This window comes from Merops nubicus, unplaced genomic scaffold, assembly GCF_000691845.1.
Source record: "Merops nubicus isolate BGI_N331 unplaced genomic scaffold, ASM69184v1 scaffold20190, whole genome shotgun sequence".
NCBI lineage: Eukaryota > Metazoa > Chordata > Aves > Coraciiformes > Meropidae > Merops > Merops nubicus.
Window position 1 is genome coordinate 11,598 of NW_008585090.1, and position 26,249 is coordinate 37,846.

Here is a 26,249-nt window from a genome sequence, read left to right on the forward strand (position 1 = left end):
ATCTCTCCCACTGGGGAGAGATGTATAATGAGTGAAATGACTAGAATAGCAGCAATCTATCAAGTGTGACTAATCAGCTCAACCTAACAATCCCCAATAGGAAATTTCTGAATAGACTAACACAAACATCCATTTAAAGCATATTCTTGTTTTTAATTAAAGTTAACACTCAGTTAATTAGATCCACAAATTTTAGAAACAGTGGTAGTGGAACAATGAGAACAGCCAGGAACAAGAGAGTAACAGGGAATTTAGAACTTTGAAGACACCAATTAGAAGGAAGATCTGAAAATACTCCATCTCTTGAGAGATAGATTGGAGAGAGCAGTGGGCCATTGTGGTGATTCTGCTGATGTGGATCCACTGTGGGACACTGGGCATGTTGGAAAGTAGAAGTCCAGAGTCTGTGTTGTCCACCTCCAGACTTCTGGCTCTGTGGGAGTTGTAAAGGGATCATAAATGGTATTTCCTTCCTGTTTCCTCCAGTAGTCCAAATGATTCCCAGTTTGTTCTAATGTTTACTTGAGGAGCATTTTTTTCACTTCCCATTTTTCAGTGGCAGTATGTGATACAGCTGTGATCTGTAGAATGACAAGACAGTTATTTACATATCTGCTTGCTTGCTTGCTTAGAATGAGGGGAAATACTGACATTACATTACTCAGAAATATGGCTCTTCATATCTCCAGGGGAAACTGGTTTGTTAGGGAAAGCTTATCCTTTTCCTAAAAAGGAAGAATAATATGAAAGGCCAAGCACAAGAGACTACCTGAAAAAGTATATAAAATTTTGCAGCTGTCCTAACTGAGTCATTATTCAAAGTTAGTATAAGAACTTCCGTAATTTCATTTCAGAAGTGAAACATGTTTAGGAGTAACTCTAATAAAACAATTAATTTTCTTTGTGTTAGAGTGAAGACATAGATTTTTTGAGAAAAGAGATTGAACAAGGAGAAAAAGACCTAGAGACAATGAAAACCTTTCACGCCAAGTGTCTGATGATGGATTGCTATAATGGAGAAAATGATCCAGAGAATAAGTATGTCCTCATACTGTTTATTATGTTGATAAAAGATAGGAGCTATCTGTTACATTTCTCCTTTTTTGTTGTCTTGCATTTTTAACCTATGACATTCGCTTTTAAAATAACAGTTTTGTTTTTTTTTTAAATAGTTACAGGTAACAGAAAAGAAAAATCTGGGAAAATGCGCTGATACTGTTATGCCTGAAACAAAATAATTTCAAATATCTCAGTGGTCTCAAATTATTATGAATGATTAGATCAAAAACAATCAAAGCAAATTAGGAATAATTAAAGCAAATATTTCTGTCTCCAGCACATGGTAAAGTTTGCTCCCTCTGACCTGGAGGATTAATGAAAAATTCTTGTTCTGTAGGTAGAGATGGCTTGGTACTTCATGACTAAATTGCCACTCACGGGAATATGCTGATTGAAACATAAATTACATAGAAATTAATTTCTTTAAAAGATTACAAACACCATGAATGAAATTCAACTTACTTCTTTTCACATTTTTTGTTTTACAACTTGTGTCTTTTCATTGCATATTTATCCTTGCTTTTTATCAAAAGACAAGTAATCTCATTACTAAGTATAGTTTCATGTTCATCATCAGTTGAAAAACATGTTGAAAATCTTATGGTGCCAAGAATGACTGTTGAAAGAAAGGTTGTTCCACAGCACACCGAAGGCAGACTCCTGAGCCCCTGTGGAAAAGTTCTTGGCATGTCTGATCATACTGGGTTTCTGTTTGAGGAACAAACACAGACCTGACTTCAGACATGAAGTTACTTGTAATCTCCATAAGAACACAGCCTTAATAAAAAAATAGCTTGCTTGGTGCCTTATTTGTCTGTGCAGTAATAGTTCAAAAGCAAAAAAATATATTTAAAAAAAATCATATTTTTAAGATAGAAATCTATTAAGAACAGTAAGTTAAAATAAAGCTATTAAAAATAAAGTAAAATAATTTAAAAGTGGAGAGTGCCGTGGAATGATTGCTTATGTGTGGAAGGGCAAGTAGGATGTCTGGTATATAAATGTAGATAAGTGATTATTTCAGAATTTGTATATTTCATTTTGGGACATAGATATATATATATATGTGTGTGTGTGTCAGTTATTTTCGCTGCTGATGGTAGGTTAACTCTTCCCTCAGGATTCAAAGTGGCTATTACAGAACATCCTGACCTGATTAAAAATATACGAGGGTGTTCCTTAAAAATAACAAACATCTTTTAGACTAAGAAATTACTTTTAAATAGCTTTAAAAGCTAAGAATATTTTAATCTCCTTTGAACTCCTCTTTGAAATGCAGACTAGGATAATATAGAAAATATTTTGCACTTTTAGAAGCATTAGAAATGAGTATTTAAATTACAAGAAAACTTCAGCTTAGCGGTTTTTAAACCAGTGTTAGATGTTTGAAGTAACTTCTTGCTTGTTTCTTTTTTTTTGGTCACTTATAAATAGTAATGACAAGCAGACACATACTGTGACTTCTGTAACCAAGCAAGTTGAAGAGCTGAGTACTAGTCTTAGCTCTAGGCCGTGCTGTGCTGCAGGAGAGCCAGCACCAGCACCAGGTCAGCAAATTGGGCAAATCACTGCTGGCAGTCCAGCCCGAAGGAAGAAAGCCTTATATGCAGGTAAGACTAAAATGAGCTGTAGTTTCTAGCAGATTTTGTTTGCTAACTTGAAAAAATTCTGTTAAAAATAGCAAAAAGCATCCCTCGTTGTAGGAATAAATGACACCTTTGATGACTGAAATAATAATTTTTCTGAAATTCTAACTTCTCTTAAATTTTATTTTCCAGGCGTCTTTCTCATTCAACCCAAACAGTCTGCTTATTTATGCTCCATCACAGGCCCTGCAATGAAAAATCAGCTGTTTTGACAGAATATTTAGAAAGCTCTGTGAACAGTTATTTTAACAGTAGATATTAAAACCCTGTCTCTTTTTATTCTAGATAAACACATCAGTGGCAGGAAAGAAGAGCTGATCCAAATTTCACAAGTTACAGCTTTACTTAAACTACCTTATTGTGGCCTTCCAGTATCTTAGGGGGGCCTACAAGAAAGCTGGGGAGGGACTTTTTAGGATCTCAAGTAACAACAGAACTAGAGGGAATGGGGCAAAGCTGGATGTGGGCAGATTCAGGCTGGATGTGAGGAAGAAGTTCTTCCCCATGAGAGTGGTGAGACCCTGGAATGGGTTGCCCAGGGTGGTGGTTGAGGCCCCATCCCTGGGGGTCTTTAAGGCCAGGCTGGATGAGGCTCTGGGCAGCCTGATCTAGTGGGAGGTGTCCCTGCTCATGGCAGAGGGGTTGGAACTGGGGGATCCTTGTGGTCCCTTCCAACCCTGACAGATTCTGATCTGTTTTGGCAGAGGACTTTGGAGCCCTGGTGGCTCGGTGGTTGGACTTGATGATCTTGGAGGTCCCTTCCAACCTAAATGATTCTATGATTCTATGATATTTCTCCTTATTACAGCTGTAACACTACATTTCTTTTTGAAGTATCTTTTGTAGGCAGTCTGAAAGCAAGTGTACCCAGCTGTTGTGAAAGAAGTTTTCATCCTTGGGAAAGTACAAATTAGTGCTGAAGTAATTTTGTGTGTTAGGGCTTGTGTAGGCACTCCCTTTGAAACTGGTAGTGGATACCAAAGAGGAACGCAGTAATCCCAGGCAGGTGTTTGAGCAGTAAGTTAGCTCATCCTTTCTTTCCCTTTCTACACCTGCAGAGCAAACGAAGACAAGTCTGCTGAGAATCCAGAGCCATAGTGTGAAATATAGAGAGGAAAGGCCAGAGGAAGGTACATCTCCTGAAAAAAAGAGCTCTTCTGTCAAAAAGAATGTGAAATGCACAACTGTTACCAAAGGCAAGTTGCTGGAACAGGAAGCTCTGGGCAGAGCAGACAATAACATTTCTCCTGCTGCATTTCTAACTAATGGGATCTCACTTGAGATAAAACTGTGCAGTCCTGCAGTACAAAGGGCTGGAAGGCAGCAGAGATGCAGAGAGCTGGACATGCAGGAGAATGTTGTGACAAGGTCCTTACAGCTGTGGCTGGACTCCTGCCAGTGCCCAGACTATATAGTTTACATCAACTTAGTTATGTCCACAGGATGCAGCAGCTCTAACACAGCAATGCCTTAAGCTGCTGAAAAGACATCACAGTTGGTTTCTTATCAACAGGATATATAGATTTTGAGAATCTTGTTACACAGTAATAGTTTGTTGTGATATGGTAATTTGTAGTTTTGTCCAGTGCTGAGGTTAAAGGTGAGAGTGGGGGTTCCATTTCTGTAGTATTGATGTGAAAGTAGGTTGTATTCATTAATATGCTTAGACTTGCAATAAACATGCTCTCTGGAACAGGCACATATGTAGAGGCAAAAATATTTCCAATGGAGCTTGGATATGCATCCAGAGAGTTTTAATTTCAGTAATTCGTGCAACTCTGAACTTTATGATAGGTCCTCTAAGTTGTTCAAAACCCTCACCTATAATACTTAAAGATACTTTTTTACAATTTTAGCATCTTATTTTTAGTTGTCTATATACCTTTTCTGTAGATTTCCATAGCAGCATACCCTCAATTAGCCACGCCTGGCCATCTCACTTGTGATAGTACTTGGTATCACATCTTGAACTGCAGAATAACTGATGAATATTTCCACTTGGGTTATAAAAAATAAATACATACAAAGTTCAAAATTTTTTTACACTGTGCTATGCCTGACCTATTTTATAAATTTTCTCATTCATTAATTAGGGCTCATGAGGCATATAGTAACAGTTACTATTGTTCAAGCACCAAGAAACACAAGAAACATAATTGTCATTGATTAATTTAACAATTGAAAGAGACATTATTGTGTAGTTTTTGTGTTACTGCTAGTAGGCTCAAATAAAAATATAACACTTTTATGTTATGTCAGCTTGTTTATGTATACTTCTATGTGCACAAAGCCTGTGAGATAATGAAATGAAAATGTTTTATCTTAGATCTGAAAATGCAGAAAGCTGTGAACAGGACATCTAAAAGGTATGTGTGTGCATATATAGATACATCACAAAAATTATAGTTTAAATTTTTCTTCATGAATTTCAGACTTTTGAAATGTGTTTCTACCTTGTGCTGGATCTTAAAGTCTCTGTTTTTCTAGTTCTCTGGATATCTCTTCTGCTCTTTGGTTAAAGACCCACGGCTTGGTTGCAAGGCGACTCACCATCATGGATGCCTTAGCTCCTACAGCTGTCCCTCACAGTACCAAATACATCCCAGTTCTGGACAAGCATGTAGCTTCTAAAGTATTTGATGAGGTAAAACTTTTACACTGTTTCAGAGCAAACATAGGACTTGGTAATGTTTTCAAAAGTTTTTTTGAATTAATTTCTATAAATATTATAAGTGCAGTCTCTAATACTTACTGTAGATAGATGATGTGCACTAAGTCTATAGGGCATATCTGAATGTCTGTTCATTCATGCATCCATAAGAAGATAAAACTGATAGCCAGTAGTGTTTCTTGCAGACTTTACCCTTAAGTTTTAGAGCTATGCATTTTTCTATCACAGTTACCAGTTGATGGCAGTGTGCAGCCATCAGGTGTTCAGCAATTTCTCGATCACCACAGCCTCTACTGGTACATATTAATTCACTTGAGTATGTATTTCAGGTCCATAAATTCATGTGGAAAGCTGTGCAGGTGCACAGTTAGTAGACTTGTGCATTCTCAAGGTTTACGTGTGTCCTTTCAGACCTTTTGAACAGTTTTGGAATTCAGTAATGAAAATTTAATTCTATGTGTAGGCAGTTGTGAGATTGTGCAAAATTCACAGCGAATTGTGTATCATGAAGCTCTAGTTGCCATTCCACCTAAAGGAAAACTGTTTTGTGGTGAGTTGCTTCCATTCTTCTTGTGTGATGCGTCCTGTGAAAGTCCTGTGAATCTGTTGCAGCTCATTTTAACTAGTAAAAAATGTTTCTTTAAACAATACTCAAAGAAAAATCTAAAAAGCATCTGTTTACATAACAAGAGGTGAGCAAGAGTTTTGTAACAGGATGTGATACAGAGCTAAATAAAATATTTATAGCAAATTTATACATTGGTAAATTTCAGAGTTTGTGTTTGTTTTTTAAATTTAGGAATGGGGATTTTTGCTATAGCATGCAGATTGTGGAAGGAAAACTAGATACTCTGTTCTAGTAAACCCAAGTTAAAACCAAGATCTCTAAGGATTTTTTTTAAGTGTGAGGTTCTTTTGGTATGCAATAACAAGATAGCTTCTTGTGTATCCTTTAATGCTTTCTATACATTTTAACACCTCAGATGTAAAATACAAATTTTTTTTTTCCAAAAAATTAGACTCCCAATGATTAAAAAACTGTACAAAACAATCTACTGTATGGGAAATGTCCAATAAAAGACATTGTGACTTTCATGTAACTCGTACATCTGATTTCAAAGCAGTAACTTCCCATCTTCTGCATACCCTTACTACATAAAGCTCTTTCTCACACGTTTCCAAATGAAGACTCCTCTGACTCCTTTCCAGAGAATCTTGAATTGCGTTTGAAGTGCAATTTGCAAAAACACTGCTCTGTAAAACAACAGTCTTTGAAAATAGATTCAGCAAGTGCTACATACAGGTGGTTTTTAATGGCAGTTCATGGGAGCTCAGGGTAGCCTAGTTCAGGGCTGAATGAAGTTCAGTGTTCTTAGAATGAACGGCTGCTCTACAGAATCCAAACAGTCATCTGTGGGCTTTCTTTAGATTCAGGGATATCAACACAAAATAATATGCCATTTTTACCACTTTTTGATACTTGCTAATGCTCATTAGTTTTATAGAGACACTTCAGTTTCTCAAACAGTGGAGAATTATTTTTCTGTGTGTAGAGGCATGGATTTCTCTGGATCTGAATCAGATACAGAAAGGAAGAAATAGGTTGGGGGCTGCACATGAGGAATTTATGAGCTATGGAAGCCATTCTCCCTCAAGCTTCATGCCAGCATATCAAGGAAAAGCAGAAAATAGATTCTGAGACTAGACTTAGAGGATGAACAGGAAACATTAACAAATTAAGAATCTTGATTATTCTGGTACATAAGAAGATTTCATTGAAGATAAGAAATGTACAGACGTATTTTCATTCTTTCTTCTGAGACCTTAGTTTTCTTGATGTGGAATGTAGACAACCTTGTTTGCTTTTCTGGGAATAGTATAATTTTTCTTTTGGGCCCTTGCTAGCAGGAGTAACTGCTGCTAGGTGTAACTATGGACAGTTTTCTCACCTTGGTGATGCAGGGAGCAAAAGGTTTCCATGACAACTGTTCATTAACTAGACACTGACCTGTTGCTTTGAGTTCTGTGTGACCTGTCAGTTTCACCTGAATTATTTCAGAGAGGTTAATTCATTAAATTACCCATCAGATTCATATCCAGAAACAAATAAATGGCCTGGGGGCTTTTCAAAATTATGCTGTTCTAACTCTGCAGCAAACCTGCCCCACAGAATCATGTGAGTATCTGTTGCAGATTGCAGCATCTTAAGTATGGCTTTGCAAGTCATGGAGCTTTGACTCAGTGCATTGCTGAAAAGAATCAGCTTCAGATTCAGCCAACAAAAACATCTTTCTTTGGTCTGAACCAAGAAAGACTTTTCTAAGGTTACTGTGCTTTGATTTTGTCTTTAAAATTTTGCAAGTTTGGTTTTGAAATAAAAGCCAATTTGAAGCGAGAATTATTTTGATATGAAAGTTCAAGTATTTAATATAAAGAATGACAAAACATTTTGGCACTCTAAAAGCTTCCCCGTGATTTCTTTCAGCTGAGTCTGTCAAATTTCACTTGGCTTCATGAGCAGTTCTCATTGCTTTCAAATTATGCATAATATTTCAAGTGTACTATTTGCTAAGAACACATTCTGTTCTGGTTTTACTTTTCAATACTGTAATCATATGTTTATGTTTGCCCCTCATATTCTATTCAAAGTGTTTTATAAACTATTAAATAATCATTTTGCAAATGATGCTGTTTGTACTTGGAGTTACTCTGGGAAATTGTAAGGGAATGCAGGAGAGGACTTCTACATGGTGAAGCCCAGCTGAACTTTTATTAACTTGGTTTCAGTAATGTAGCAGACAACAACTGAGGCACTATGGAACTGGAAGAGAGATCTTCTCAGTTCCTTGCCTTTCAGCTTTCTAACTGCACCTGCAAATGACAGGTAGCCAGGTTTCACAGCTCACAGTTCCGGGCAGAGATTTACCTCATCTGTCTCTGGCAAGGTGTTTCACTGACATGTTCACATGAACTTTAGCTTCTAAGTGATCTTAAGATTAATGTAATATTAGGAGCTTTGATGTGGTCTGGCATTGATGTGACACAGATTTATTGATTAGAGAAAAGATGTCCTTAGAAAGAGAAGGGCATAAAAAATCACAACACTGATCCTGAGAAGATGTTCACACAGCAGTAATTTGGAATCCAGGCAGGCTGTGATGATTCAAACACAAGTAAAACATCAGTAAAAAAGAAGGTGTTTTTTTTGTGGTTTTTTTTTTTTTTTTTTTCCCTGATGGCTTGTCTTATTCCCTCAAGAGGGGTTTTAGTTTTATTAAACTGAACCTCATGCATCTTTTTGTCATTTATATCCTGGTCTCAGACAGGCACTTGGAGAAAATTCCCACTCAACCATATGTGTTGTAGACAGTTTTGGAGGGTGACACTAACGGTCTCTGTCTTCTCCATTTTTTCATGGATTTTTATAATCATCACCATCATCAGGACATTGATATAGAAGGTAACTTTTCTTATATGAACTGCTGAGCAATTTAAGAAGTTGAAGGATGGTGAGACTGCAGACTGAAAGATGGGAAGGCATCTTTCCTCCTCACTGTTATCCCTTTCTATCCTTTTCTCTGCTTTTTGAAGATCTACTTGTAAGTGTATGACTTGCTGTTTTATAATGAGGTTGACTGACTTAGAAGCTGTATTATAAGATTTGAAAGGTATCAAAGTTCCAGATTCTGACCAACCTGGTTGGATTCCTATGCCTTATTGTAGTTAATTAAGACTAGTTTCAGTGAGCAATAGCTGCCTTGTTCACACTCTGGTGATCAGTGTGATGGTGAAAAATGTCTCTGTCCATCATTAGTACTCTAATTCCTTAGAAAATCCTGTCCTACAGAACAAGCATATTAAATATACATAAATAAGTAACTATGGCACCTGTATTCTGGAATTAGATGCTAGTAGGTATGAGGGCATTGTTTTAAAGCAATACAAACTGGAATGGTCATTATCATTATCTAGGCTTGTCTCCCTTCTGACCAACCCTTCAATTATTAGAGAGAGTTGTTTGACAGCACTGATTTAGTTAGAATTAACTGCTACTTATGAATCTTAATTTGCAACTTCTGCATAAAGGGATTGTGTCATTTCAAAAGATTTCATTAACAGGCTGGAAACTATGTCTTAATTCTGACATTTCTTATGGGTGCTCAGGTCTTTCTTTCTGCAGCCTTTCAGTGTTCTTTCTGGCTCTTCTGATCCTGTGACGTGGACTCATGGGCATTCAGTTATTCTGGTGGAGGAAATGTTGTATGATAAATGAAGTCTGTCTTTTGTTGTGTAATAGATATTGCCGTTGGCCCATGTTAGCAACGACAAGAAGCAGATCACTCTAATTAATCCTCAGGCAGTGAATCTTGATGCTTATAAAGAGAAGCTGGAACAAGCAATTAAATCCTATGAAAGGCAAGTCTAGTCTTTGGAAATGTATCATGTTTGCAGTCTTCAGATTTTTCTTATGTAGTGGGTATTTGCTCAGAAATACTTTCCTTAATAGTGGTAATTCAGCACATGGACATACTTTAATCCACCATCAATCTGTAGAGGAAGTGTTTATTTTCTTTTAAAATAATGAAAGATAATGCATAATGGAAAAGCAGTTAATAGTCAAGGAGATTATAAATAACATGTTGCTCTTATTATGTTTGTTCAATGACCAAAAAAAAAAATTGTTTTTCTGGAAATAAACTTCAAACAAATGATCCCTGAGCGGGAATCTCCCCGAAAGACACAGACTGCTAGCCAGACTTTTAACTTAAAATTAATCTCCTAAATCCATAGACTGGCATGTAAATTAGTGGCCTGCTTTTTGCTGCTAGCTGCCTAGCACCTAACTATGGATGCAAGAATATAACTGAGGCACCTACAAGATACTGACAATTGGGGGTTTGTTGTTTTTGTTTGTTTGTTTGTTTGTTTTTAAGAGAGATATTTGTTGTGCTTATTAATTAAATATTGGTAAAAGTAGGTCAGAAGTAAAAAGAGCCAAGACATCTTTAAGGTATTTATTTCCTTAATCTAACTTTGTGCCCTTTTTTGAAGTAATGCAGTTATTTGACTACTACTGTCATTCAGTAAGCTTATGACAGCTGTATCTAGAATTGTTTTAATAAGTAAGATAACTTCTCCAGGCTGTACAATAATAACATTTACAGATGTGATTATTTTATATAGCAAAAAAGTGCTTGATGACAAGTGGTTAGTCTTTGGGTTTTGAATTCCACTGAGACCCTTTAAGGTATATTTTACATCTGTAGCTCTGTGATCACACCAGTCCTTTTTAAAGCGAGTGCTAGCTCTGCTTTTTGTTCCCATTTTCTATTTCTAAATGTGTCCATCTTTTCTGGTAAAAACGAAGAATTGTGATTTGTGAATGCAGCTTGCTGTGTTTAATATTAATGGTATTCAGTGAATAAAAATCTATTGGGTTTGTGTGCTCTTTCACTGAGACAATACTGTTGCTATCAAGCTGCTGAAGAACTCGTAGAAATCTGCTTTTGTCACTCATTTTGACAGAAGAGTTAAGTGGCATATTTTTGATAGTGACTTCTGAAAAAAATCAGTTTTTTCATTGCTGTGCCATACCATTTCATATTGTACCTTTATTGACTTCAGTTTTGTGGGAAACAAAATTGTTTTCTGTTTAAACTCTGGTGGTCTTTTGCTGACAGCATTTGCACAGTCTCCCTAAAACTTTGATGATTGGGAGTACTGTTTACTTACATCTGCTCACCGAGGTCAATGAATCAGTGTATTCACAATAGCAGGATTGGTTCCCTGCTTCTGTGAAAAAGATGTAGAGGAGAGAGATCTGCCTGAAGAGCCTTAGAACTGACGATGTGAAAAAGAGTCCCCATTGCTTTTCCTCTACTTGTGAAACAGCAACCCAGTCAAATTTATTTTGCTCTAAATGCCACACTACTTTTCCAATAATTGAATTTGCAGAGGCTGCAGTTCAGCTTTGTGAATAGTGGTTGGTCACGAATTTATTGTACATCTGTATATGAGACAATACATCAGGGCACACAGATTTCAAGAACAGAAGCAAGCATGACAATATTTTCCCTATACATAGGCTGACCTTAGCATCAGATGTAGAGAGAGAAAAGTGGAGAGGGCAGAAACTTTGTGCTCTGGCAAAGAATACACAGTATTGAAGGAGAAAAATGCTGAAAGCTTCAAAATGTGTATGATCTTGTATAGCCAGAAGCTTTTACAAATGAGTTCATTATGAGTGTGCGCACATTTAGAAGTATGAAATAGGCAGTGGAGCGTGCTGAGACTGCAGATTGTGAATGAACAAAGTAATTTACATTCTAAAAAATGCTAGGGTTAGGTTCCTAGTAGATAATATGAGTCATTAAGGAATTCATACTGAAAATCTGGTGTTAATGAGCTTTTTTTGTACATGCACCAGTAAATATGGCTAGACTGTTGAAAGTCCAATGGTTGCAATCCGAATTTTTCCTAACAATGAATTTGTTCTTGTATTTCCAAAGGAAGTTTGGAAATTTTTCTTGGAATTACAGTAATTAGGATCATAGGTAGAGGTTTATTTCTATAGTGTGAAATGAAGCAATTGAGTGATGGCTTAATTGTTTGAGATGTTAATAGAGAAAACTGTAAGCTAGATGACCTAATAAGAGTTTGGAAATTATGTCTAACAAGCAAAAGCCGGAAGTTTAGTGGTGCTTTAAAAAGATCTCAGAACTGCATTGCTTTGGGACAATCACTTCTGTTTTCCTGTCAGTACTTTTTCTTTATAGCCAGGATTTAATTAAGTAGAAACCTGAATGGCACAACCAAATGGTTATATTAGCAGGGAAAAAAACCCACAAACTCACATTGCTCTTCACGTGTCTTCAGGCTACAGTTTTCTCAAACAACTGTTTAATTGGAGGAACTGTGCTTAGTTTAACTGGCATTTAATCTGTTTTGTTATTTGATTTCACCTGCTGGTGCTGAAGAGAACCATCCACAGATAATCTTGACAGGAAGCAGCAGTGATTGCCATTAATCCTTCTATGACCCTGAAATAGCCATGCTGCTACTTGATGGAGGATGCTGTGTTCCCGTCTACTCTAGCAGTTGATAATTTCATAGTTGAATGATAAGGATGCAATTTGATGATACATTGCTCTTGGAATACAAATCAGTGCAGATATCTTAAGAAACTGTGTTTATTTGCTAGTTTTGGGATGATCAAATGCACAAGGAACTGCATTCCCTCAAGAACTGCTTTGCTTTCTTTAATAGGCGCCTAAACCTAATTATTTGGAGAGCACTATCTCAGGAGGAAAGAGACAAGTAAGCTATTACCTTTTGGTTTTTTAACTTACCTTTGAAAGACTGGTATCAAGTATTCGATACATTTTTATCATTCTATCTGAAACCAACTGGTTTTGTTTTGAAATACTTTGCAACTATACCTTTCAAAAATGCAGCTGTGATATGGTGTAATATTAAGTTCTGGACCCCCTTGCAGTGCTTATTATTTTTGAAGGAAAGGACTTGCATGAACACGCTCTGTTCTTAACCAGTGTCAAGTGGCAGGGCCTTGGGAGGGCAGCATGTCATTCATTGCCTTTGGCATTAGGTTACCCTGTAAAGAGCACTTCAGTGGCTGGATTGTAGAGGTAATAAACACCTTTACAGCATGTGCTGGAACTGGATATCACACTGGAAGTTTGTACTACTTTAACTAGCTTATTACTGGATATTGATTTAGAAAACTAGTGGCTGTATAAACTGGATTAACATCAGTGAGGTTAGTGTCTGTCTGCTTTGGAGAATAAAGTGAAGATCAGTTAATGAAAACTGCATGGGAGTGAAATGTTCCAAGGAAGAAAAATGGGAATGAGAACTAGAATGCATTTAAGAAGATTTAATATAATGAGCAAAAAATACACAGTAATAGGGAGAACTAAAACCTCGTTCTGGTGCAGAGAGGAAGTGAAGGCTGTTAAACAAAAGAACTGCATATAATTAAGTAAAAGGAAATAGATGTCTGTTGATACACAATGAGTTGTAGAGTATAGAGATTTGAAAGGATGGTACCCAAAATATTTTATTGTTGCTAACATGTGGCTAATTAGGTATACAAGGGAAAAGTCCTAGCAATTGTACAACATGTTGCTAGAGGGCCATACTAAAATTGTTAATATTGGTACATAGAAATTGAAATATTTTATCTACTTCTAAATTTACAATTTGAATGATGATGTTCATGTATTACAAAAGAACAACAACATACTTTCAAAGTTAGGAATCTGTAAGAATAAAAAACCTCCACTGATTCAGTCACAGAGTCCTGAAATAATTGGTTGAGGAGCTTTCCAGTACACTAGTGTGTATTAAAGTGTTATCTCAGATACTAGGGAAATCCAGGTTTACTAGAGGAGTGGTAATATGCCTGAGTTAAAAATATTTAAGAGATCAGAATCAGGAGATAAGATAGCTTGCCATTGGTTATAAATTAATAAAGGATTAATGTAATAGAGAAAATATCTAGGTAAATAACTATATTGGTCAGGTTAATTTCAATACAAAGCAGTGCCTAGAGGAGCAGAGGTAAGCAGTGACAAAGAGTAGGGCAACGTGGTAGGCATCACCATGATTATATGTGTTGGTAAAACAGACACTTAAATACTCTCCTCAGTTCTAGGTTTTAAGACTCTTTAAATGTTGGCAAAGCTGTAGAGAAGAGCCACAAAAGAGCTCTTTAAATAGTTATTTTTTTGAGTTCTAAAAAGAAGTATGTTACTTCCAGTTGGAGATGTAAAGATTTCTGCCTGGTTTGGACTTTGGAGGGTCCTGTTTGGTTTTCACCAGTTCTTTAGTCTAGTGGACATTGACATAATCTGAGCCATGCATGGAAGCAAACTCCTGATCCCTGAGGGAAATTGGACAGGGCAGGGCTGACAGAGAAACAAACAGCTGGAGGGTGTTTCTTTTTATGTGATCAGTCAAGACTGATGTGGCAAATCGGGACTCAGCAGGTGTCTGGCACTGTTTTACCTTGTCTAGATGCTTGCCACTTCACCCTAGCTGCTGCTCCAGAGGGGCCAGGGATCTCTAAGTCATATATGCAAGTTCTTTATTGATGCCTCACATATTCTAGGACATCTAAAGTGGCACCAGACATCTGTGCTCAGACACTCAAACTTCCCTGTTGATGTCTTCCTGTGTGATATGGTTAAGCCAGATGTGATTAACTAACCACTACAGTAGCTGAATGAAACACAAGAACTTGTGGCACACAGAAGATAGATTGGATGAATCTAATGTTTTATTCTGCCTTTACACTTTGTGATTCTTTTTGTAAAGTCCTGCCAAAATTACAAATTTTGCTACTTGTGATTATTAATTTTTTAAAACTTTTTTTTAAGATTTAAAGAGGATGGGCCAGTCCAGTATATGCAGCATAAAGAAGCTTTGCTGGAGCTTTTAGAGAGTTTGGGATGGCCAATTTCCTATGAAGACGTAATATTGTTAGAAGATGAGATATTGACAGCATTAACATACTTACAACAAGCCTCTGATCTTCAGGAAGCTGTCAAAAATGAAACTGAAAAAAGCTCAGTATCACACATAAGCAACCACCAAAAGGTAACAGACTGGAAGGGATCTTTTTTCCTCCCCAGGTATTTCTCTTCAGTATGTGCTTCTGGGATCATTGTGTTTTGTGCTTATATCTGATAAAGTAGGAATTTAGCATAGTGCTATACAAGTGGGTAGAGGAAGGAAGGTAGTTAAAAAGAGAGCAAGCTATCAATGACTTTTTCAAAGGAACAGGGAAGTAGAATTTCTGAATCTTAGAGAGACACAGAAACTGAGCCTCTTGGAAACAAATCTGAGCAAATTATCTTTATCTCCTTTGCAACGACAACAGAGATATATATGGAAGAGCAAAACCAGATATGTTAAAGACCATTATGATACAAGATTTGTGGTTGGCTTAATATCTGATAAACAGGACTAAAAGATCTTGTAGTGTTAGAGTAATTCACTGTAATATTCCATTATATCTTTCTTGTAAGAGAAAAGATGGAGAGGAGAGGTGGGATTCAGCTTCATACTCGCCCACTAAAATTTGGCTGACCATAAAATGTAGGCATACATGAACAGATGGCTAATCTGTTAGTGCTGTGAATGGAGTCAGTGGCATCTGGAGCTCATCTTGAAGTGGACACCTGCTTTTGGTGAGCCCGAGCTCTCTCTTCGCTCCATTAAAATATGTCCCCCAGATGAACCTCTGATTTTTGTTTGGAATCCTATTGATAGTGAAATGTGGTATGGAAATACATGAACCAATAAGTATCAAAATAAGGCTAGTAAGTTATTTTAGGCTGCTCAACTGAAAGATAGAACATACTTTTCATTTTAGCTTTTTCTGTGGTGATATATAAGGTCAGAAAACATATATTAGATAACAATGTTGTGTTCTCCTGTTATTATTTTCAATCTTTCATAAAATTCTTGAAAATTAATTGATTCTACCTCAATGGTTTTACCTTCAGGCTGTGAGTATGAATTCTCAGGGAAATGAATTATAGATTTTTAAGTTTTTAAAAGCAATTTAATTTCCCTCAGTGGAAGGATTTATGTGTACACTATTGACACACTGGAATTCAAAGAACTTACCTCAGAAAAAAACAGACCATTTCTCTTATTCGCTGTCTTTTTTTTTTAATCTAAAAGCTTCATCAAAGCTTCCCAGCTTCTCTGGGAGTGATGTTGCCTCTGTAGAACTACTGTCTAGGTAGAGTAGAACTATGATAATATTGAAATCAGTTTTTTAGGAAGTGAATAAGAAAGAAAATATTTTCTCAGACTTCTGAGTTCTAATAAAGGATAAATAAAAACTAATATAAAATTAATCATAAAGCTCATATATTAATATATTCCTTTTATTGCCCATTGTTTTATATCACTGAGGGAGGGAAACTAGTGTTTGAACTTGAAGATATGGTTGGCCTAGTTGCAGTGGATGCTGGGGGAAGTCCTGTGCTTTCATTGTGTGGGAATCATAATCAAATGATCGTAATAGTTATATTTTGCCCTGATGTCTGTGTATACCAATATGTACAGGTATGTATATATACACACACACATATCACTTTGAAGAGGTAACCTAAGTGACACTCAAATGAGCACAGTACAAACCTATACTGGGAGTTCTCAGCAAGGAATGGCAATGTGCAATTGGATTTTACAACTGTACTTTTTATGCCAGGTGTCCATATTCTCTGCTTACCAGAGTACACCAAAAATCTTTTGGTTTCTTGACAGACCTCTCTTTTCACTGAGATCAGCAATAGTTTTCATGATGAGCTGTGGCCTTTTACATACTATGACTTAAGTTATAAAAGACTATTTGTGTTAGAATAGAATAGAATATGTTATGATGATGTAGGATGTGTATGAAAGTAAGTGATTATGGAAGGAATCACATTCAGTTTTCTGTAGTTTTGAGAAGGTTTTTTTCCATTAAGACTACATTCGCAAATGTTTTAATATAATCAAAAAACAGATGATCTTGATTCATTTTACATTAGTTTGAAAATATTACTCTGGTAATACAGCTTTTTTGATTATTGATTTACCTCTGCCATATAATATTCTGATAGAAGGGCAGCAGAAACACATTCATGTTTCAGTCGCTGACTGCAGTTTTACGTTGCCTTGGAACAGCCAATGTGTGCTCTCAGACATGAGGTGATTAACATTGTGCAATCACTTATCCCGAGTCAACCTGCTTTAGGAGCCTAATCAGAGCACCATCTTCAGTAATTGCTAATCTGCAACTGAAAGGCTGTAAGAGTGAGAGGCAGAAATGCAGATGTAATTAGAGTTCTGTTTGTGTGATGGAAAAAACAGTGGGGAAAAAAAATGGGGAGCCTTTTAAAAATGCTGTTGGAGTTTTTTCAAACGAGGATGTCTGTCTACAAAATGCATAGAAAAAAATAAACTGCCAGCTGAATGACATTACAGCAAGGAAGTAGCTGATGTGGCACTGAATGAAAAGTATCATTGTGAGATGGTAAAAAAAATCACAATTATCCTGGAGGCTTACTCAAGAAAGCAGAGTTCTAAATTTTCTGCTAAATATTTTTTTTCCACTAAATTAAAAATAAAACCCCCTTAGTTTTTAGCTTTTAAGTGTTCCTAATTACCTACATAACTTCTTAAAAGAATTAGTAATCCTTTTTGGATGTCCTTGCTACAGAGCTTTCTGTTTAAGCCTACAACTGAATTAATGGTCTGGTTATCCTCCCTCTGTGCTCTGACCTTCTCCGGGAGTTGTGTTCAGGCTGCTGTGTTTGCACATATCTCTGAAAGGTGGGGTATGGCACTGCTGCCTTGGAGGAGGGTGAAGGAGAAATCCATCTGCACAGGGCTGCGAGATGACTGAAGACCTCTGGTGATGCAAGAAGTAAATGCTTTGGGAAATGAGCAAACAGTTATTGTCAGGCAAAACACTGAACGTTGATGATTACCTCCTTGGAGGGGGAACTGTAGAATGTATTTTACTCCGTTTACTTGGTTCCTTTTGCTGTACAGATTAAAGCATGGGTTGACAGAAATCTTCCTCTTCAGGCTGGCACTCAGCTTTCACCTAAAGATATTAAAAATGAGGAATGTATTATTTATTTTTTTGCAATAAGTGACTGCTTTAACTTAAAATATTGCATCTGGTTTCTATTTTGAACTGTCAGGCATAACACTTAAACATCATTTCTTATGATTTCTTTTTTCTCACTGATTCATAAAGCTGTTTACAACATGATGTTCCCTAGTAAAAGGAACTGTTCAAGGTCCCCTACCCCACTTCTCATTAGACAGCCTCAGGTCTGCTGGGGTCATGGCATTACTATTCTGCAGGTGTGATAGCTTCCAGGGCAGCTTGGTGCATTCCAGTAATGGCTGTAACACTTTCATGTAAAGTTCTTATTTCCCCAGTGTTATAATATGGCCCTTGAGAGTGAAGGAGAACTTTTTCTCTCATACTAAATATTTCTGTTTCTGTATATGGATGGACTTCAGATTTTGCAGAGCAAAAAAGCTGCTTTCACTGTTAATGATTAACTCTCATCAAGAATATACTTTTTAAAGTGCTATGTTTCACTTGGGATGAACTGAAACATGCAAAGACTTACACTTATTTGTGACCCTGCTGAATGGTCTCCATGTGAATAAAAATAGCTTAAAATAGCTAACAAGCATAGTGTGTTCCATAAAGCATCTTTATTTGGGTGGAAAGGGACCTCTAGTGGTTCTTTGAGTCTGTTCTTTCTGAAAAATGTGTTTCATATACAATCGATGTAATTATTCCTAATACAATATTTATAGCTGAGGCTTGATTCTTTGAAAGAATGGAAATTCTGGATCACCCTTGGCAGTTTCTTCTATTTTGTGGTGTCCTATTTCTTACACTCCTCATTCTTCCTCACTGTTTAAGGATCATTAGTTGCCATCTGTTGATACCTTTTTTGCATTCATACATTTCTTAAACTGCTTGGCATCCCTTGCCTTTGTTCTTGTGTCTCTTTAGGGAGACAAGGGAAAACAAGCATCTCAAATAGCAACAGCAAAGAAGTTGTAACTGCCTAGAAATGTTTGGTCAAATTTTCCTTTGTCCTCAGTGGAGTAACCTGCTGGACAGACAGCTTGTAGCTACAAAAAGTTAGTCTCTTTAATAAAAATGGACTGTGGTCTACAGAAAGTGGGCTTTTTGCCACTGACAGCCTGGAAAAAGCAGTGGCTGCCCTGCTCTGGAGGTGTCAGGATTGTGAAAAGCCACGATCAGAGCGAAGATACATGGAGATCTGTGGATAGTCTTCCTATCCAGTCACACTTGTAGTGGGAAAGTGCAAAAACTAATCTCTGTGAAAGGGTATTAAAAAATGCAGCAGGTATTGTCAGAGGTTAACAGAGTCTCCTTCACCTCGTGTGGTTTAATGCATGCCTTCAACAGAAGCAGAGCTCAACAGGATGAAAATCCGTGAGAATTAGACAGCACCCTTTTGTAATAAAAATGCTGGAGAATGATATCCCAGAAATGGGCACTCAGTCTGTGTCTGGATCAATCACATGGAACACCTAAAAGCTGTGTGTGGCAGGAGAGGTGAATTTGAATTTAGAAAGTATTTCTGAGCCACCTGAATTCTGCAGGACTCGGCGTCTCCATTGTGAACGCCTGTATTTGGTATTTGGATTAATGAGGAGTGCTGGAAGTTGCCCAGATTATTAGTCAAGCATTACAAATTAGTTGATAATAAATATTCAGCAGCAGCTGTCCCTTTGAGCCTGAGGAATTAAGTAAATGGTTTACCCAAATACCGTTTTGTGCCTGTGGAGCTCTAAGTCTTTGCACTCAAATCAGCCGTTGTTGGGTTGTACTTCAAGCAGCCAGTTAAGCGCTGAGAAGAGCCTCTGGTTTAGACTGAGTTTGAAAAACAGAACTGTTGATATAATTTATATTCTGTACGGGTAAAAAAAGTAAACTAGAAAAAAACCCCAAACATCTCTTTTGAAATATCTCTTTGTCCTTTTTATGTGTGTTTTGCTTATTTTTATAATATTGTTTTAGGGTTGTGTTTTTTATGTGAAGATTGGAAAAAAGAGTTTGTGATAGTTACAGTGAAATCAAGAACAAAGACTTTAGTCAAAATTGCTCCCACCTTTTCATCATTATTGACTTAGGGAAAATCAAGCATAAAAATCAAATATATCTTTTTAAGAATAAAAGTGTGGTCCAGCAATGAAGCAGGTCATACACACTCTAGCAGACAGGGGAGTTTAGGAGTCTGTGACTTAATGGTTGTTTTTCAGAACAGTGTGTAGATCTGTGGAAGTTTGAGCTGTGTGTTTTTATGATGCAAAGTAACTGTATAGGAGATGGATGCTTGCAAATTGTTTACAAGGTAGGCTAATGAATGTGTTTTAAAAATTAATGGGGAAACTGCTTTACTTAACTTTGCACCTGCTGATAATTTATATTTAGAAACATTGTTGTGAGCAGTATGGAGAAAATAATAGAGTATTCCAAGAAATAATTTGCTATTGTTGAAGTAAATATAAACTATAGTGTTATTCCCGAGGATTATTAAAAGGTGCTTATAAAAATACTGAGATTACAGACTTTTCATTGTTAGAAAGTAAATGATTTTGTATCATCAGTTTTCTTAATTTTCTCAGGAAAGCAAAATGTAAAGTGTTCTTTCACATTCTGACATACCCACATAATACTCTGATCCTCTCAAAACTTCCTGGGAGACAGATGCCCTGAATGGGAAGAAATTATTCATTCAAGAAAAAGAGGGATTCAGGAATATCATTTACTTTAGAGGCAAATCACATCAAGACTCCATAAAAAGTGAATGTGAGCTATGAAAGGCTTTAAGGTAATGGTGACTGTAAAGTCAGAGACACAGAAGTTCAGAAATCCCAACAGTGTATTTCTACATAGAGCCACTTGTGATTTCTGAGTCTTTGGACTATTTCTCACAGCCTCCTGCCTCAGTTGTTTCGTGAGATCCATCATGCTTTTTGTATTTTTCATTCAGCTACTACTAATTGCAGTCACTGACTTCAGCTAGGAGTTGAGATGGTCCACAGCGAGCCCACCCCATTGGTGTTTCTGTTCTCACCATCTGGTGTGTGGTCCTCCAGACTTATTTATGAGCAATTCAGCAGTAAGCTCCAGTGTTCGGGGTGGCTGTGGGATGTTGCACAACCTGTAGTCTCAGGAGCTGTCCCCCAAAGAGCAGAATTACTGTATGAAGAACCCAAACTATCAAGGCAGAATGATGGGGCAGTGGCAGTTCTGGAAAATGTGGCATAATATTTTTCTAAGATGGAATATTTTAAAGCTGCTGAAAATTTAAGTTTTGAATTTATACTTTCACAGACACTTCAAGATTTTGTAAACATTTTTTGCATTCTATATTTTTTTAATCAGTTTTTACATACAGTGAGATAATGTTAATGAAAAAAAGATTGTAAAGATTAACCCATGTGGAAAAAAATGGATGTGTATAACACTTTCACTTATTCTGCAAAGTCAGTTTTATTTTTCTTTATCTCATCCTTGACTATGAATTGTACAACTTTGTAGACTTTTTTTCTGGGAAAATGGCAGCCAGAGACATAATTCATCAAGGTAAATTTCTGCCTGAACACTTGAAAAAGGGGATATCGTTATGACCATGTAAAAGAGGACTTTATAGTGAAACTTAGATTATCTTATCAATTAATTCTTCCTGTGACATCACTTCCTCTGTTGATAACTATTCTGAATGTTTAAAATAATTCAAATTTACTGTGAAACATCTGTAGAGGTCATAACATTACATTGGCTACGTTTTTAATGAATCCCAAAGGATAGATTGAGGGTGACTGGCTTAGGTGTTGTGGAAAAAATAATGCTGTCAAATTACAGAGACTTGAGGAAGAAACTGTGAAACCGAAGTCCAAGAACAAACAAAAAAGCCAAGTATTTGTAACTCACAAAAGCCAAAAGGTGATTGCAAGATCAGATGTCACAGGATTTTATTATCCAGGTATATATTTTTCTCCGCATTTTACATATTTTTTAGAGTTTCTTAATACTGATAAACCATTCATTTTGGTCATAATTAGCTACTTCTGCCTTAATTAGATACAATATTACATGTGCATATTCATGGAAAATGTATATATATCATGTGTGTGAAAGTATATACATTTTGTAAAGTTAGAAAGTAATGATACATTTCTAGAGGAACAGTACCAAAGAAAATCCTTTTACGTAACTGAGTACTGGAGAGTATCAGTGTATCCCTCTTTGATGTCTTCCTTGAATGTTGGTGTTTGAGTGTTTGGCAAAAGCTGAGCTTTTGCGTGTGTTCAAAGAATTCACTAAATGCTTCTGCCTTTTCAAGGAGTTTTCAGACAGGTAAAACTGTTCTGTTGTTTCATTTTTTTTAAAACAAAAAATCATGTGTGTATGTGTGTTTATTTTTGTGTTACCTTTGTTTGGTTTGGTTTTGTTTTTAAGTTATATATTTTTAGCTGTGGTAATAATTTCATTATGTTAACTATCATACACATGATCAACTCAAATTTCAGACCTGGGCTTGAAAACTATTCTTTCTTTTATTTTTAATGGCATTATTAAGAACAATTATTCAGAATGTTAGGTTAGTGGTTTTATTTATTTATTTTTTTAGTTTCAAATTTCTCTATTTACCCTAGCTAAATGAAAATGAAGAATGTGTAGTATAGACATGTTTGTCCTCAGTGATATGTGACAGCTTACGGGATATAAAAAAAATATTTCCACAGGAGATAAAAGAAAAATCATTTGAATGTTTTATTATGTTTTTTTTTAGGAACTGTGATAAAGAATATCAGTTCTACCTGTGCAGTTGTTGACTTCAGCAATGGGGAAACTTGTATTGTACCTGTGGAGCTCACTCTGCCTGTGGGAGGTGCTGTGCCATGCCCATATCTGCAGGTGAAAAACTAGCTTTTACATATGATTATTTTTTTTTTCCATTTGCTCACAGAGAGAATGAAGGGTAGATTTTAAAAAACCCTCACATTTAAATACATCTATTTATTGTAAAGAAAGTTTTTTAGTGATATTAATATCATGCTGTTTTCAGTGTGCTATTTTTCATTTGTTTGGAGCTTGTTTTCATTGTACTCCTATTCCTTTGTTTATTAGAAATCTATATTATTTTATTTCTAAAACATTAATATTTGCCCACCTTTAAGAGAAACAATATAATGGATACAGCTGATTTGAATACAAGAAGCATTTTTATAACTGCTTAATTACACTTAAAACTAGAGACATACTTTTTTTCTCTGTTTGAAATGAAGGCAAATCTTAATCTGGTAGTTCCTGGTATTCTTTAAGGGGAACATCCAGCTCTAGAGAGCTGCAGATTTTGACAGAAAATCATGACTTCTGTGTTCATTTTTTTAAAAACATTTTATATAAGTCATTTATATATGGAATTCTCTAAAATTCCCCAGGTTCATTTAAAAGCTTTTAAAAAACATAAATTTGTGCAAAGTCCAAAGGAATGAAGAGTTGGAGAGTTTCCTTCATTCACCCCAGCTTGCTAGTTGAGCTCTGATACATTTCATAGGGCTTCGTGTTCTTGATTCAGTGGAAATTGGGAATGATTGGTACATGCAAGGATCAGGTTCTTCCTTTCTTTTAAAGATCCATATTAAAGCATGGCAAACATGATGATTCGTGTAAAAATTTCTTAGTATTTACCTTTTATGTCTTGCAAAACTCACAAGTTACAGTTCTTGCAAACTGATGCAGGCTGGAGACTACGTGTTTGCCAGAACCAGGACACAGAGAGGAAGTGAATATTTTGTGCCTGCCATTGTCATAGCAACACCAGGGAGAGTGGAGATGGGTGACAAACTCTACACAGTTCTGACGTTCAACAACAGGAAAGTAAGTAAACCTAGAAGACGGTACCTGTTTGGCAGTGGTGTTACCATTGCTCCATTTTTGATGAGGCAGACGCAATTTTTTAGGCTAATGAGTCCCTGCCTCCAGCTAACTAAAGTCAATCAGATTTCAGGGCTCAATGAAGAGCTCGTGTAATAGACATAAACCAAGAAAATTCTGTAGGATAATTTATTCTTAAATCGTACTCTGTGCTTTCCTCTAGAATCCATTTGGTGGCTTTCACAAGCTACATGCTGCTAAAATGAGAAACATAGGGAGTTTTATCACAGTCAGTATAGTCTTCAATTAATTTAATCATGTCTGTTAGTTTGTAAGACATTATGATAATTTTACTGCATTTTTCACAGTGCATATTAAGAAAAGGTACTCTGTACTTGGCACTTTTTTCTTCATTATTTAGAGACTGATTATAGTTACATTAAAACAGTTGACTTCTTATGCATATATATATTTATTGTTTCTGAGATTTAGATTTTGATTAGATAAATGTTGACGGTGTTATTGCAGGAACACTGTGTAAGAAGTGAGCTTATTAAAATCAGCCAAATGAAGTATGACTTTTCCTGTCGGTACATTAAAATGGTGCAGATGATGGATTATATGATGTGAGTATGCTTGAGCCTTAAAAATATAAAAGTTTTTTACACAAATCTTAAACATTGCACTTTGAGTTCAACTGTGCTGTCAGTTTTCCATAAGTAGTACTCTAACTAGAGATGTTGTGGACTGGCTTGCTCTACACATGCAACCAAATGATTTGACCCAGGAGGGTGTCAATCAGAAGAGCATTAACTGTCTGCCTTACCATTTTATTATCTGGCAATTTGTTGCCCTATTTTCATTTTGGTAACATTGGTGACATGTGATAGTTTGAAGCTTAGACCCAGGAAGCTCTTAGAGGATTGCTGAAAGGTGAGACATAGTTTCAATTTGTTATAGACATTTTCTCTTTTAAGGTATTTATTGTGATATAAAGCTATGCATTAAATTATAAGTAGCTTGTAAGATACTGAATCTTCTATCAAGCATAAATCTGGGGAATGATGAGGAGAGAGCATGTAGGATGAATATGAGCCTCTACTTAAGTTCTGCACAACTTATGGAGAGCAGGGGTGACGTTCTGGGGTGAAGTGTGCACTGAAAGTGCAGCAGTTCCAAGTAATTGTTGATTACTTTTTTATCTCGTGTTAAATTCTAGTTTAATCCATTTGAAATATAATCGGATTGTGATAACCTGCAGAGCACCAACACACTCTGGCCATTAGCAACAACAAATCTTAGGAATGAGAATAAGATCAGAACAGTAATCTAGGGTTCTTTCTCCAGAATGCATTCCCAACCTCCAGCAATTTTTGATGAAAAAAGATGATTTTCCGAAGCAGAACTAGAGTCTTTGTATTAAACAGCTTCAGTGGAATTTTCTTCCACAAATTTGTGCAGTTACTTTTTTGAACCCATGTAAACCTTTGTCATCCGTAGCCTCTTCCCAGAAGGAGCTGCACAATTTCACATTTTGTATGAGAAAACATATGCTTTTGTTTTGGATCTCCTGTCTGCCTTAGGGGTTCTAGACTGAAGGGTTTCCTCTTCCGTTTATGTCAGCATAGCATGGGCACTGCTGCCAAAGAAGTGTATGATCATGTCATGGGAGACTTCTTCCCAAGAGGTTGCATGAACAGGACAAATCCCACCTTTAAAGGCAATCGTAGGAGTTTGTAATTTTAAAAGATTACATCAAAAAATGATAGGCAAGGGTACCAGTTGCAGCCTGATCAGTGGTTTCTCTGAGAACGATGGGACAAAAAAGCAACACTGATTCAAGCTCTGTTTCCCACACATCTTCTAGTAGTATTCCCAGCACAGTTTGAAACTCGGTCTTCTGCCAGCTTGCAGCCACAGCACATCAACAAATTAGTACCCCTGCTTTGCTGAGCAGCATTCTGAATCTGGAAATAGACTCATGCCTTTTTCCAGCCCAGATCATCTACACAACAGTAGCCTCCTTTTGCTGAAAAGTAAAACTGAAGACCATGTTTTCCTGCTTAATGCAAACAACCATTTGAAAAGAAACAGGTATATAACTGAGCTGAGTCCCAGCAAAATCAGTGGATGTCTTTCCCCTCCACTGAATTGAGTTGTGCTCTAAATGAGGTACATTATTAACAAAAGATGTAACTAAATGCATAAGCAATGTGTGGATTCCATTCTACATGCTATGTTTCACTACTGAGTGCTTTAATATCAAATTTAATATTCATTCTCCGAAGAGACTTTATGGGCAAGCTGGATTACCATTATTACATACTAATGATGAGAAAATGGGGTTATTCACTGGCAAATAGATGAATTATTTGGAGAACTGACTGAAATGAATGCACTA

The 26,249-nt window shown here is 36.4% G+C and overlaps 1 protein-coding gene across 1 annotated transcript in view; it reads left to right on the forward strand.

Annotated features, from left to right (window-relative positions):
* VWA3B (von Willebrand factor A domain containing 3B) overlaps window positions 1–26,249 on the forward strand; it is a gene marked incomplete at both ends in the record, with an annotated part of 41,523 nt that overhangs the window by 9,505 nt on the left and 5,769 nt on the right. The window contains 12 exons of the mRNA XM_008946568.1: window positions 911–1,038; window positions 2,494–2,669; window positions 3,764–3,928; window positions 5,032–5,071; window positions 5,193–5,349; window positions 9,674–9,792; window positions 12,643–12,693; window positions 14,775–14,994; window positions 21,830–21,950; window positions 22,761–22,885; window positions 23,714–23,851; window positions 24,377–24,474. Of these exons, the coding sequence (XP_008944816.1) occupies window positions 911–1,038; window positions 2,494–2,669; window positions 3,764–3,928; window positions 5,032–5,071; window positions 5,193–5,349; window positions 9,674–9,792; window positions 12,643–12,693; window positions 14,775–14,994; window positions 21,830–21,950; window positions 22,761–22,885; window positions 23,714–23,851; window positions 24,377–24,474 (1,538 nt within the window). The remainder of the gene's footprint in view (window positions 1–910; window positions 1,039–2,493; window positions 2,670–3,763; window positions 3,929–5,031; window positions 5,072–5,192; window positions 5,350–9,673; window positions 9,793–12,642; window positions 12,694–14,774; window positions 14,995–21,829; window positions 21,951–22,760; window positions 22,886–23,713; window positions 23,852–24,376; window positions 24,475–26,249) is intronic.